This window comes from Dipodomys ordii, unplaced genomic scaffold (genome assembly GCF_000151885.1).
Source record: "Dipodomys ordii isolate 6190 unplaced genomic scaffold, Dord_2.0 Scaffold38, whole genome shotgun sequence".
In the NCBI taxonomy this organism is placed as follows: Eukaryota; Metazoa; Chordata; class Mammalia; order Rodentia; family Heteromyidae; genus Dipodomys; species Dipodomys ordii.
The window spans coordinates 10,940,505-10,955,739 of record NW_012267254.1 but is presented as its reverse complement, the minus strand read 5'-3'; the positions used below and the strand labels follow the sequence as shown (position 1 = coordinate 10,955,739).

Here is a 15,235-nt window from a genome sequence, read left to right as displayed (position 1 = left end):
AGCTTTTTCTGCTTATGTGCTGCTGAGGAATCGAACCCAGGGCCTCATGCATGCAAGGCAAGCACTCTACCACTGAGCCACCTTCCCAGCCCCTGGCCAAGTTTTCTTTGACACCTTCCCTGTTTTCCCACCTTTCCATTTGCCCAATACAGAGTCTGAATATACTTATACAGAGAAGCCTTAAATTATATCACCATCCTCTATTGCACTCATACCTTTACATCCAGAACCTTTTTTAATCACCTTCCTCTAAGAGTCCTGTCCCATTTTTTCTGTATTGTGTGCTTTCCCATCCATTTCTTTGGTACCTTCTTCCAACCCCAGGTTTTTATCATTTGTCAGTTACGTTTCACTTTCAACCTCTTTGTTGTGTTTTCTTAGTCGCCTCTCTCTCTCTCTCTCTCTCTCTCTCTCTCTCTCTCTCTCTCTCTGTATTTCAAATCGTTCTTAAGAAACATTTGCTTTTCCAAATAATGGAATTTAAATTCAGTATAGAAATAACCCCGGAGTAAACAATGCCTGTATTTGTTAGTGTGCCTTCTCTCTTCCCCTCCCTTCCTCTCGTCCCCACTTCCTCTCTCTCCCTCTCTCTTCCTCTCCCTCTCCTTCCCTCCCTATTATTCCTCCATCCTGCTTCCTTCCTTTGTGTGTGTTTGTGTTAAGACAGAGGCTCATGTAGCACAGGCTAGCCTTGAAGACATGATCCTCTTGCCTTAACCTCCTGAGTGCTAGGATTAAAACAGCACTATGACAGATGAAGTCTCCTCTTGAAAGCTTCAGATAGATTCTCTTGTTCCTGAATAATGGAGTTCTGTCTAATATGGTTTGAAATGAAGTGACTACTTGAACCTTACAAAATATCTACTTGTTTTTAATTTATCCAAGCAATCAAACTTAGCTACCTCTAGGAGGGTAATTTCATGTGTTCTAGATTGTATTGAATATTAATTCTTCAGGATAATTATAGACTTAAAAGTGACTAGTCCATGCTGATTTCCTAGCAGTTATGGTACTGGCTCATTTTGTCTTGCTCTTGATTGTTTTCAAGTTCTTGCTTTATACTGGTTATAATTATGCTGATTGACCTTAATTCTGCTGTTAAGCTACATAGTTGGATTCCTTTTCCACTTGACAGACTTTAGATACCTTAAGGTAGTTATTCTATCCTCTCTATCCTTTTCCTCACAATTTTCCTCCCTTTGGAATAAATATCTCAAGCTCTTCCAAATATTCCTCATATGATATCATTTTCATCATCATGTTATCTCTCTAAGGACATTCAACTTTGTTAATGTCCCTTCTAAAATGTGTTTGGAACTGGAAATAGTATTCAGTATGCAGCTGAATTGGATATGGATGTTGCACATCTGGACACTAATGTTGTCTGAAGTTGTACGTTTTTTAGCAAGCATGTAATGTTGGCTGATAATGAATTTGTAATTAACTAAAACCCCAAGGTTTCAAATCTGGATTTTTGCCTTCATGTGACTTCATCCCAAGCCAACTCTCCATTTTCCTTACTTCTGCAACTGGTTTATAAAACTTCACACCTACATCCGTTAAGTTTTGTTTTACTAGCTTATCATCCCTCCTTGGTTTCTTCAAATCTTGGGTTAAAACCATTTTTTTTTGTTGTTGTTTCTGGTTCTGGGGCTTGAACTCAGGGTCTGGGTGCTGTCCCTAAGCTTTTGTACTCCAGGCTAATGCTCTACCACTTTGAGCCACAGTGCCATTTTTGGCTTTTTGATAGTCTCATGCACTTTCCTGCCCAGGCTGGATTCAAACCACAGTCCTCAGATCTCAGCCTCCTGAGTATCTAAGATTATAGGCCTGAGCCATTGGCGCCTGGATTAAACAGAATTTTTTATTTTAATTAATTAATTTCACCAGTCCTGGGGCTTGAACTCAGGGACTGAGCACTGTCCCTGAGCCTTTTTTTTACTCAAGGCTAGCACTCTACCACTTGCACCACAGGGCCACTTCCAGCTTTTTCTGTTTATGTGTTGCTGAGGAATTGAATCCAGGACTTTGTGTTTGCTAGGCAAGCACTCTACTGCTAAGCCACATCCCCATCCCCTAAACAGAATGTTTTTTGAAGTAACCAGAGTGTGCATGCTTACTTGAAAACACTTTCAATGATGATCAGGTCCTACTTATAAGCCTATGCTAATTTTATTTTTGAAATATTTTATTTGAATTCAAAGAATAAAAAATGTTGGATAACAGGATGTTTTCTACAATCATAGGTAGCCTTTTTCTGACTTTTTTGTGTGTGCCAGTACTGGGGTTTGAACTCAGGCCTGGGTAGTGTCCCTGAGCCTTTTTACTCAAAGCTAGTGCTCTACCACTTTAGCCATAGCTCTAATTCCAGCGTTTTGGTGTTTAGAGATAAGAGTCTAATGGACTTTTCTGCTTGGTCTAACTTTGAGCTCTTAATACTCAGATTGCAACCTCTCCAGAGTAGCTAGGATTACAGGCATGACGCCCAGCTATGATTCTTGGGTTTGATTTTCTTTATTGATTTATTTATATTTTTCCAGTCTGGGAGCTTGAACTCAGGGTCTGGGCACTGGCCCTGAGTTTCTTTTACTCAAGGCTAGCATTCTACTACTTGAGCCACAGTGCCACATCTGGCTTTTTCTGTTTATGTGGTACTGAGGAATTGAACCCAGAGCTTCATACAAGCTAGGCAAGCACTCTGCCACTAAGCTACAATCCCAGCCCAGTTCTTGGGTTTTATCATTGAATTTATTGTACTGATTCAACAGATGACTTTGAAACTATGGTCAGAATGTTTTCAGTCATTGAAAAATAATAATGAAGTCATGAAGACTATATTTTAGAAATCTGTTTTATATATGTATAACTAAGATCTTGATCTTAGATATCTAGCTAGCTGGCTATCTCAATACCACTATAATTTGACAAGACCAAGAAGCCTATAGTTCACTTCCAGCTTGTGACAGAGAAGCCTTGTATTGACTATTATCAGAGAGATGTATGTTGTAAAACATTATGCTAACAAAAACATCTTAGAATTCTCCCTATTTCTAAGCAATCAACACACAAATGAAATATAGACAGTCATTGTAAATTTCTTTCCCTCATTTATTTTTAGCTAAGGCCTTGAATTGGAGAGATTTCTACCTTAGCCTTGTAAGTGAATTTATTTTTAAGATTTTATTTTTGTTTGTTTAATCGATACAGAACCTATACATATCTTTGAGGTACAGTGTAGAATCTCACTATGCAGATGTAATGTGTAATGAGCAGATCAGTGTAATTGGCATATCTGTTACCTCAAACATTAATTTTTCTTTGTATTTCAAAATCCTGTCTGCTAGCTATTTTTGAAATATTCAGTTGTGGTCAACTATAGTTATCTACTGTGCTATGAGACTTTAGGATATTATTCCTATATGATATGATGGTGCATGTCCATAATCCCAGTACTTAAGAGGCTGAGGCATGAAGATTATGATTTGAGGCCAGATTGGGCTACATAGGGTGATCTTGTCTCAAAAAACATTATCCTATCCAGCTGTACCCTGCTGCCTTGGACCACCATTTCTCCATCTCACAACATCTTTCCCAGGCTCTAGTGACTACTTTTCTATGCTTCTATGAGATCAAACTTTTAGCTTCTGCATATGGTATTTATCTTTCTGCACCTGACTTATTTTATTTAGCATGATATCCTTCAGTTCTATCCATGTTGCTGCCAGTGACTGAGTTTCATTTGTTTTATTTTATTTTATTTTATTTTTTTGGTCTGGTCGTGGGGCCTGAACTCTGGGCCTGGGCGCTGTCCCTCAGCTCTTCAGCTCAAGGCTAGCGCTCTACCACTTGAGCCACAATGCCACTTCCGGCTTTTTTCCCAGACCCTCATTTGTTTTAAAGCGGAATAAATACTCTGTTATGTACCTAATGCCATGTTTTCTTTATCCATTCATCTAGCAGGGGATATCTATGTTGATTCTATAACTTGCTTGTGGTGAACACTGCTATTATAAATATCAGAGCACTTGCCTTGCATGCATGAGGCCCTGGGTTCAATTCCTCAGCACCACATAAGCAAAAAGAAAAAAAAAGCCAAAAGTGGCACTGTGGCTCAAGTGGTAGAGTGCCAGCCTTGAGCTGAGGAGCTGAGGGTCAGCACCCAGGCCCAGAGTTCAGGCCCCACGACTGGACCCCCCCCCAAAAAAAAAAGAAAGCCAGAAGTGACGCTGTGGCTCAAGTGGTAGAGCACTAGCCTTGAGCTGAAGAGGTGAGGGATAGCACCCAGGTGAAGAGTTCAGGCCCCACGACTGTAAACCCCCCCAAAAAATATTATAAATATCAAATACAAATGTCTCTTCAATTTACTGATTTTAGTTCCGTTGGATATGTATGTTGTGGTGGGATTACTAGATTGTGTGGTATATCTATCTAGTTTTTAGGGGGCAAGCTCCATGCTGTCTTTATATGGCCAAAGGAATTTACATTCCCATTCATAGTCTGAGATTCTTCTTGTTTTGCTTCTTTTTTTTTGTTGGGCGTGGGGCCTGAACTCTGGGCCTGGACGCTGTCCCTCAGCTCTTCAGCTCAAGGCTACTGCTCTACCATTTGAGCCATAGTGCCACTTCCAGCTTTTTCAGCTTATGTGATGCTAAGGAATCGAGCCCAGGGCCTCATGCATGTAAGGCAAGCACTCTACCCCTGAGCCACCTTCCCAGCCCTTGCTCTGCCTCTTTACCAACATTTCTTTCTTTCTTTCTTTTTTGGTCTTTTTCTTTTTGCGGGTCCTGAGGCTTGAATTCAGGGCCGGGGCACTGTCCCTAAGCCTCTTGGTGCTCAAGGCTAGCACTCTACCACTTGAGCCACAGCTGTACTTCTGGCTTTTTCTGAGTAGTTTATTGAAGATAAGAGTCTCATGGATTTTTCTGCCTGTGCTGCCTTTGAACTTCGATCTTCAGATCTCAGCTTCCTGAGTAGCTAGGATTATAGGGATAAGCCACTAATGCCCGGCTAACCATTCTTCTATTTGCCCTTGACAAGCATATACTGAACAAAGAATGAGAGATTCTGGAGAACAAGGTTTGTCTCATTGCTAAGCAAGTGACTACATGCTCTGATTTGCTTGGGAGAAACCTGACTGTGCCTTGTAATTATTAGTAGCCTCATTTTTCACTTTCAGAAGTATGTAGCTTTAGGGGATAAATTATCTTACCATCGTTCTCATAACCTAACTGACTGATTTTAGTATTTTATCTGGGTTAAACATTACACAGCTATAATTTGGCAGCACTAATGAGGCTGCTAAATTCTCTTTCGAACAGATTGTTCCTTGACCAGAAGCAACTGCAATTAAGGTCTTCAGATACTTAGAATTGTTCTCTAGAGGGCAGTATTTGTGTGTGTGTGTGTGTGTGTGTGTGTGTGTGTATTACACTTATAAAAATATGGCCCCTTGTTTATTTATGAAAATCATATTTTAAACAATATGTTAGGACCAATAGTCTAAATATTTATTGCTAAGCAAAAAGTAAAAATACATTAAAAATTAATTCATTGACACTGAATATTTGTTTCTCTTTGAATCATAAAAATTGAACTTTGATACCTTGAATATACAATGATCCATTATAACAATTACATTTATTTTATGATCTTTCATACTTTTCATTATAGACTTTATATGTTTATTATATACAGTGCATTCTTTGCCATAGTTTTTATGTTTCTATTAAATGAGCATTTAAAATTAGTATTTCTGTTGTACTTGTTCAAATATTATTTTCCTTGCAAGAGAAAACAGAAGGTTAGGATATGGCTCAATCTTAGGGCACTTGACTAGTATACAAAATTGTTTTTAAAATTTTTTTGTCAGTCATGGGGCTTGAACTCTGGGCCTGGGTGCTGTCCCTCAGTTCTTCAGCTCAAGGTGAGCACTCTACCCCTTGAGCCACAGCACCACTTCTGGTTTTCTGGTGGTTAATTGGAGATAAAGAGTCTTACGGACTTTCCTGCCCAGGCTGGCTTTGAACCGCAGTCCTCAGTTCTCAGCTTCCTGAGGAGCTAGGCTTACAGTCTTGAGATACTGGGGCCCAGTTTGCAAAAATAAATTTTTAAGAGACAAAAAATGTATGTAGCTCTGTAGTAGAGCTTGTATTTAGCATTTTTGAGGCAGTAGGTTTAATTCCTAAAATCAAAAAGAAAGAGAGGGGCCGAGAATGTGGCTTAGTGGTAGAATGCTTGTCTTGCATGCATGAAGCCCTGGGTTCAATTCCTCAGGACCACATAGACAGAAGAAACCAGAAGTGGTGCTGTGGCTTAAATGGTAGAGTGGCAGCCTTAAGCAAAAAAAGATCACAGACCCAGACCCTAAGTTCAAGCCCAGAAGTGGCAGAAAAAAGAAAGAGAAACAATAAAAATGCCAGATTTTACTTTTAAGACTTGAATAATATGGTAATATAGAACACTAGTATTTAGGGGGGAGGAAAGAACACTAGTATTTAGAAGTAGAATGTATTTTAGCAATTGTATGGTTATTGTATGTCATTATTGGATATGTTATGAGCTCCCAATATCAAAAGTATGTTACTCATGTTTCACATTTTGTGTTTCCTAATGTAATGTTCTTTTTTTTAGGAAAAGTGGACAAGTCCTGTTTTCAAGAGAAGATGACTAATAATTGTGAAGGATCTAAAACTTGTATACCTGCAGACATCAATAAGGATGAAGAATTTGTAGAAGAATTTAATAGATTAAAAACTTTTGCAAATTTTCCAAGCAGTAGTCCTGTGGCAGCATCAACATTAGCACGGGCAGGTTTTCTTTATACTGGTGAAGGAGATACTGTGCAGTGCTTTAGTTGTCATGCAGCAGTAGATAGATGGCAGTATGGAGACTCAGCAGTTGGAAGACATAGGAAGGTATCCCCAAATTGCAGATTTATCAACGGCTTTTATTTTGAAAGCAGTGCAGCACAATCTTCAAATCCTGGGGTCCAAAATGGTCAGTACAAAGCTGAAAACTATCTGGGAAGCAGAAATCATTTCACTCTAGACAGGCCTCCTGAAACTCATGCAGACTATCTTCTGAGAACTGGGCAGGTTGTAGATATTTCAGACACTATATACCCAAGGAACCCTTCCATGTGTAGTGAAGAAGCCCGATTAAAATCATTCCACAATTGGCCAGACTATGCCCACTTAACCCCCAGAGAGTTAGCCAGTGCTGGACTCTACTACACAGGTATAGATGACCAAGTGCAGTGTTTTTGTTGTGGTGGAAAACTGAAAAATTGGGAACCCTGTGACCGTGCCTGGTCAGAGCACAGACGGCACTTTCCTAATTGCTTCTTTGTTTTGGGCCGCAACGTTAATGTTCGAAGTGAGTCTGATGTAAGTTCTGATAGAAATTACCCCAATTCAACACATCTTCCAAGAAATCCAGCCATGGCCGATTATGAAGCACGGATCATTACTTTTGGAACGTGGATATACTCAGTTAACAAGGAGCAACTTGCAAGTGCTGGATTTTATGCTTTAGGTAACCTGAACCAATAAATAACTTGCCAGCTATCCTAGGCCCCCTAAAAAGCAAATAAATGTCTTTAACCCCCTGAGCTGGTAAATAGGTATAAGCGGACATAAAATCTTTATCAGTATTAGTCTCAGAATAATTTCAAAAATAACCTGTTTTGAAGTTTCAGAGCTTGATAAAATAACTGCAGTTTTGATGAGTGAAATAAGATCTATGAGAAAGAATGTAAAAATTAGCCAGGCTGGGCACCGGTAGCTCACACCTATAATCCTAGCTACTCAGGAGACTGAGATCTGAGGATTGCAGTTCAAAGCCAACCCAGGAAGGAAAGTCCCTGAGACTCCTATCTCCAGTTAATAACCAGAAAACAGAAAGTGGCGCTGTGGCTCAGCCTTAAGCCAAAGAACATCAGAGAATGTTTACAGGCCCCGAGTTCAAGGCCCAAAACCAGCACAAATTTTTTTTTGTCAGTCATTGAGCTTGAACTCTGGGCCTGGGCACTGTCCCTCAGCACTTCAGCTCAAGGCTAGCACTCTGCCACTTGAGCCACAGCGCCACTTTGGCTTTTTCTGCTTATGTAGTACCGAGGAATCGAACCCAGGGCCTCATGCATGAGTATACCTATCACTCAGATGTAAATGCCCTTTAAGCCATGGGATATAGATGATATAGATTAATTTTTATATGTTAGAATGAATATTTTGTATAAGTTTCTAAATGTACAAATACATTTTTTTCTTGTCTATCTTCTTAGGTGAAGGTGATAAAGTGAAGTGCTTTCACTGTGGAGGAGGGCTAACTGATTGGAAGCCCAGTGAAGACCCTTGGGAACAACATGCCAAGTGGTATCCAGGGTAAGATATTTAATTGTTCATTCAGTAAACCAGCAAGTTGGAGAGTATGCAGTGGAAAGACTTGAATTATTTTTCACCTCAACTATTTTTGCCTTCACTATGTCTTGAAATTCACACTAAGTTTATAAAAATGGGGTCACCTACTTTATAGGAAAAAAAGATACCTAAGCCTTCTCTGGTGACCAAAACACTCACTGCTTATATAGCATATCTCTAGCATTCTTCATATGGTTCCATTTCTAAACATCAAATTAGAAAACATACTTGAGCCGGGTGCAGGTGGCTCACGCCTGAAATCCTAGCTACACAGGAGGCTGAGATTTGAGGACTGAGGTTCAAAGCCAGCCTGGGCAGGAAAATCCCTGAGACTCGTATGTCCAATTAACCACCAGAAAACCAGAAATGGTGCTGTGGCTCAAGTGGTTGAGTGCTCGCCTTGAGCTGAAAAGCTCAGGGACAGTGCCCAAGCCCAGAGTTCAATCCCTATGACCAACAATACATACATACATACATACATACGTGCATACATATGGCTTTTTCTTAATGAATATGGGAGACCCAGAGTACCAAGAAGAATCCTTAAAAAGCCATTATGTCTTTTTTTTTTTTTTTGGTCAGTTGTGGGGCTTGAACTCGGGGCCTTATTCCTATCCCTGAGTTCCTTTTGCTCAAGGCTAGTGCTCTTCCACTTTGAGCCACACCACCACTTCCAGTTTTCTGATGGTTAATTGGAGATAATAATGTGTAACAGTTATTATACACTATCATGTTGTATTAAGGAACAGCTAAATGTTTTTTAATTTGTCCTAATGAATGTGTCAAGAATGAATTTTTTAGTGACTAGTAGTTTAACATTTTATTTTCCAGGATTTTAGGTAATTTGAAATGACTTTAGCCTTCTTTATTGGAGAGATGATTTATTGAAATTCCAAAGAAACCATAAGAAAAATTTTATAATCTTTAAAGCTGCATCTTCCATACCAATAATATGTTAAATATGTCAACATTTTATTAAATGTATTTTATAGTGAAGAAAAATGATTATAGTTAAAAATTCAAAGACCTATCAGTACCCTATGTGCATCTGTTAAATTTTGAGAAAAGAATGGGAAAACACAGATATTTTTTTTTAATTAGGAGTTGGTCTTTAGAATTTAGGATATGGTGAGAGATCAGCTCCTCAAGGAATTGTCCAGTCAATAGTTACATAAAGTTTGAGATTCTGAAAGGCATTGCCCATTATTGTTTTTTAGCCTATCTTGTTTTGTAGAAATGTGGTATACTTTCAGGAATATACTGCACATTTATTAGTAAGTACAGATTTAGGGGATTATTAAAAAAAAACCTATGGTAAATTGCAGCGTGGGAGTTACCAGTTTCTTAACATCTGTGAATATTTTGCTGGGGTACACTGGAGATAGGAAGACTACTGAAAAATTTTGCACTTGGATTTGTTTTTAAGACCTTAATCTTTTCTTTTTCTTTATAAAATAGTAGAATCCATTCCATTCCAAAATGTCTTTTCTCTGATCACAAACAAGAACTAAGTGTCAATATCTCATGATGGTGGACAAAAGGAGTTAATGCAAATAAGCAAATAAACTTTTCACAATATTAAAAAAAAAAAAAGAATCTCATGGGGACTTTTCAGCCTGGGCTGGCTTGAACCATGATCCTCAGATCTCAGCCTCCTGAATAGCTAGGATTACAGGCATGAGCTACTGGTACCCAGCTATCATTGATTTTTTTTTTTTGCCAGTCCTGGGCATTGTCCCTGAACTTCTTTTGCTCAAGGATAACACTCTACCACTTGAGCCATAGCACCACATTCGGCTTTTTCTGTTTATGTAGTACTCAGGAATCAAACCCAGGAATTCTTGCATGCTAGGCAAGCACTCTACCATTATGCCACATTCCCAGCCTGTCACTCATTTTTTTTGTCCTCTGTCGGGTCTGGGTGCTATCCCTCAGCTATTCAGCTCAATGCTAGTGCTCTACCACAGCTCCACTTCCAGTTTTCTGGTGGTTATTTGGAGATAAGAGTCTCATGGACTTTCCTGCCCAGGCTGGCTTTGAACCACTGTCACTGATTTTAAGACACACATATTCATGTTTTAAGATCTCTGATATAGGACTGTCTGTTGGTGGGTCATAATCCAACTGGCACCAGTTTTAAGTGGTACCTAAAGAATTGTGCTTCTTACAGTCAGTGGCGTTTTAGGATCAAGTGCTGTAAATGTCTTTACCATTTTGCCTGTTTAAAGCATCCAAGTCAGGCACTGGTTGGTGACTCATGGCTATAATCCTACTTACCTAGGAGGCTAAGATCTGAGGATGGTGGTTCAAAGCGAGCCCTGGCAGACAAGTCCTTTAGGCTTATATTTCCAATTATTCAACAAAAAGCTAGAAGTAGAACTGTGGCTCAAGTGGTAGAGTGCCAGCTTTAAGTGGAAAAAAAGCTCAGAGTCAGCACATAGGCCCAGGCCTTAAATTGTAAAATAAAATAAATTAGGTATACAAGTGATGGGAATTTCTGGCCTTCAAAAATAGTACAGATTCAGCTGGGCATTGGTGGCTCATGCCTGTAATCTTAGCTAGTCAGGAGGCTAAGATCTGAGGATTATGGTTCAAAGCCAGCTCGGGCAGGAAAGTCCATGAGATTGTTATCTCCTTTAACCACCAGAAAACCAGAAGTGGCACTGTGGCTCAAGTGGTAGAGGGCTCGCCTTGACCTGAAGAGTTGAGGGACAGCACCCATGCCCACAGTTCAAGCCCTACAATGGACAAAAAAATAGTACAAATTCATAGTTACATTTCAAAAGTACTTTTACCTTTAACCTTAAAAAAGATGAAAGTGAAGATTTTATATGTACAATGGTTAATCCTCTAAATAAAACCTATTAAGATAATTAACTAGTTTAAATTTGATTTAAAAAAATGTCAAGATGTTAATTTCATAACTCTTGCTTAAAAGTTGAAAATTGTAGAGTTGATGTTTTGCTGTATTAACATTATCATAAGTAGGAACATTTTTTAACTTTAAAATGACAGTTGGATAGGGAATTCAGTAGCATTTTACATTGTAGGCCTTTAGAAGCAACAAAAAGTAAGTTAATGGAATTAATGTGATGGAGATTATATCTTTGCTAATACTTTACTAATTTATCAACTACTAAAGTTCAATCTTCCATTGTTTAGCTGTAAATATTTATTGGAAGAGAAGGGACAAGAATATATAAACAATATTCATTTAACCCATTCAACTGAGGAGTCTCTGGTAAGTCCTATATTGTATAATAATATGTTTTAAAACATAACATTTGTTTTGTAATTATTTTTTCATATAAAATTTATGGTTTAGTGTTGTAACTTAGTAATTTATGGTGAGATTTAAAGGGAAAAATTTGAAGAGAACCTCTAACTCCTGACATAAAGGAAATTTGTGATAAAGAAATTAGGATAAGTGAATATATCTATAGTATCACTTATAGATAGAAATAGGTTTGAAAAACTAAATCACCAAAGTCTCTTCTTACCTTTCTGAAATTGAACCTTTGTATAATGTACTTTGCTCTCATAAATACTTTTTGCTTGTTTTGCAGACAATATTTAAAAATCTCACAAATTTATCTAAATGGATAGGATGAACTGAGGTTGCCAATGCATTGGTAAAAATGTGGAAAGCACTAGAATAGGAAACTGAAGTTTGCCACCAAGGCTTTGCCATTCTTTATCTCTACATAGTTATTAGATTTCAAGACTCAGCTTTTGATAAGATTGGATTAGATAGTCCTCATTTCCTTCTGTTCCTTCAGGCAGTACCTCTTGTGAATATTCATGGTTTAAATCAGAATAAAGCCAGTTTATGTCAAATTTATGATTAATGTAAATTTTCATATTGAAGTAATTACTTCTATCAAAAAGAATTCTTATGATTCACATTTCTATTTTAGGTAAGAACTGCTGAAAAAACACCATCACTAACTCAAAGAATCGGTAAATGTGCTTATTAAAATAAATACAATTTTAATTTTGCTACCAATTTATTATAGTTGTTACTTATGGGGTGACAGAATAAGAAGCATAATATGTTGGTTACTTACTGCTATAAATTTAAGAATTTAATGAAATGCTTCATAGTTTTAAGTCAGATATTTCTATATTAAGAGTGTTAGTACATCCAGGTGGCAGTTGGCTCATGCCTATAATCCTAGCTTCTCTGGAGGCTGAGATCTGAGGATTATAATTTGAAGCCAGCCCCCACAGGAAAGTTTCTGGTGCTTATTTTTTGTTGGTTGTGGGTCCTGAACTTGGCCTGGGTGCTGTCCCTCAGCTCTTCAGCTGAAGGCTAGTGCTCTACCACTTGAGCCACAACATCACTTCCTGCTTTTTCTGCTTATGTGGTGCTGAGGAATCAAACCCAGGGACTTATGCAGGCAAGCACTCTGACACTGACCACCTTCCCAGCCCTCTGAGGCTCTTATCTCCAATTAACCACAAAAAGCCAGAAATGGAGCTGTGGCTCAAGTGGTAGAGTGCTAGCCTTAAGCACAAAAGCTCAGTGACAGTGCTCAGGCCCAGAATTCAAGCTCCAGGATTGGCAAAATAAAGTGTTAGTAAACTGAAAACAATTGAAAATAAAATAGTATAAAATCAGGTGTGATGGTACACACCTGTAATCTTTGTATTTAGGAAGCTAAAGCAAGTGGATTGCAAGTTCAAGGTCTTATTGGGCTACAAAGTGAGTTTGAATCCAAACTGGGCCATAAAGCTAGACCAGCTAGACCCTATCTCAGAAAAAAAAGTACAAGTTGTGTGCAGTGGCTCACACTTCTAGTCCCTAGCTACTCAAGGAGGCACAGGCAACAAGATCACTTGAGTCTAGGACTTAAACAGCAGACTGGGCAACAAAATGGACTTCTGTGTCTAAAAAAGTTTATATGGCCTGAGGACAAGGCTCAAATGGTAGAGAATAGTTACCTAGTGTGCTTGGGGCCTGGGTCCGATCCCCAGTACTGTAATAAGGTGAACAAATAAAAAGAGTTTTTTGTTTATTTCTTTAAAAGAGGATGCCAATATAACTTTTGGACAATTAGATTTTCCATGTTTAGAAAAGGCCCAAAATAGTTTTCCTTATCACTACTTCTGTTAAAGTCACAAAAGTAAGAGTGATGTGTATTTTTATATGTGAGGCTCCCTGAGGAAGCCATGGTGATGAGTCCAGTGTTCCACTAATGTGCTATCACCATCATCATTCAGAACCCATACTGTCCTTGTGTCTTTCCCAGCTACCTTACAAAGAGGTGAAGTTTGGTTTGTTTACCATTTATTGCCTCATGGAGAGGTAGAGAGATCTATATCATTCATAATAGACATCTTTTTATTTTTTTTAATTTTTAATTTTTTTATTTTTGTCGATCATGGGGCCTGAACTCTGGGCCTGGGCACTGTCCCTCAGCTCTTCAGCTCAAGGCTAGCACTCTACCACTTGAGCCACAGCACCACTTCCGGCTTTTTTCTGCTTATGTGGTGCTGAGGAATTGAACCCAGGGCCTCATGCATGCAAGGCAAGCGCTTTACAACGGAGCCACCTTCCCAGCCCCAATCTTTTTTATTTTTTGGCTTTACTAGGGTTTGAACTCAGGGCCTTGACCTCAATATGCAAGCACTCTACCACCTGAGCCACATCCCCAGTCCCATAGAAATCTTTTTTTTTTGTTGGTCGTGGGCTTGAACTCTGGGCCTCGGTGCTGTCCCTCAGTTCTTCAGCTCACAGTGAGTGCTCTACCACTTGAGCTACAGAGCCACTTCTGGTTTTCTGGTGGTTAATTGAAGATAAACAAAGCAAAAGGGATTTTAATAAGATTATCAAATCTGTCATATTTATCCTCAAAAACAAGCTTATAATCTTTAACATAAGAAAATATTGCCTTAAATGTCTAAAAAATAATGGCTATCACTATATAATAAAATACTAATAACAATTATAAAAAAAAGAATCTCATGAACTTTCCTTCTTGGGCTAGCTTTGAACCGTGATCCTCAAATCTCAGCCTCCTGAGTAGCTGGGATTACATGCATGAGCCACTGGTGCCTGGCTCCATAGGAATCTTTAAAAGCAGAAAATGAGGGAGCCATATAAACAAACATAAAGTAGTCAGAGAAGCATAGTGTGTTAAACAAAGAATATACTGGATTGTGCTTTTTGCTGGTTTTTTTATTTTGTTTTGTTTTGTTTTTCGTTCTGGGGCTTGAGCTCAATGCCTGGGTGTTCTCTGAACTTCTTATGCTTAAGGCTAGTGCTCTACCACTTGAGTCCCAGCTCCAGCTTTTTTTCTGTTATTAATTGGAATAAAAGTCTCATGGACTTTCCTGCTTGAGCTGGATTTGAATTACAATCCTCAGATCCCAGCCTAAGGAATAACTAGCATTACAGGCCGAGTACAGTACTGAGGTTTAAACTTGGGGCCTCTAAGCATTCTGTGTGTGTGTGTGTGAGTGAGAGAGAGAGAGAGAGAGACAGACAGACAGACAGACAGACAGACAGACAGAGAGAGACAGAGAGACAGAGACAGACAGACAGAGAGAGAAGAGACAGAGAAAGAGAGAGAGAGAGTCAGAGAGTCAGTTGTGGGGCTTGAACTCAGGGCCTGGGCTCTGTCTCTGAGCTTTTCTGTTCAAGGCTAGTGCTCTACCACTTTGAGCATCACTTCTGGCTTTTCGTTTGAGTACTTTATTGGAGAGAAGAGTCTCATGGACTTTCCTGCCAGGGCTGGCTTCAAAGCCCAGACCTCAGATCTCAGCCTGCTGAGTAGCTAGGATTAGCCACCAGCACCAGCTGGGGTCTTGAGCTT

At 38.9% G+C, this 15,235-nt stretch overlaps 1 protein-coding gene across 3 annotated transcripts in view; it reads left to right on the top strand.

The window, feature by feature from the left end:
• Xiap (X-linked inhibitor of apoptosis, E3 ubiquitin protein ligase) overlaps positions 1–15,235 on the top strand; it is a 42,252-nt gene that overhangs the window by 13,569 nt on the left and 13,448 nt on the right. For all 3 annotated transcript variants that reach the window (XM_013018047.1, XM_013018046.1, XM_013018045.1), the window contains 4 exons: positions 6,631–7,533; positions 8,282–8,381; positions 11,580–11,658; positions 12,335–12,377. In XM_013018047.1, coding sequence (XP_012873501.1) covers positions 6,663–7,533; positions 8,282–8,381; positions 11,580–11,658; positions 12,335–12,377 — 1,093 coding nt within the window. In that variant the 5' untranslated portion in view covers positions 6,631–6,662. The remainder of the gene's footprint in view (positions 1–6,630; positions 7,534–8,281; positions 8,382–11,579; positions 11,659–12,334; positions 12,378–15,235) is intronic.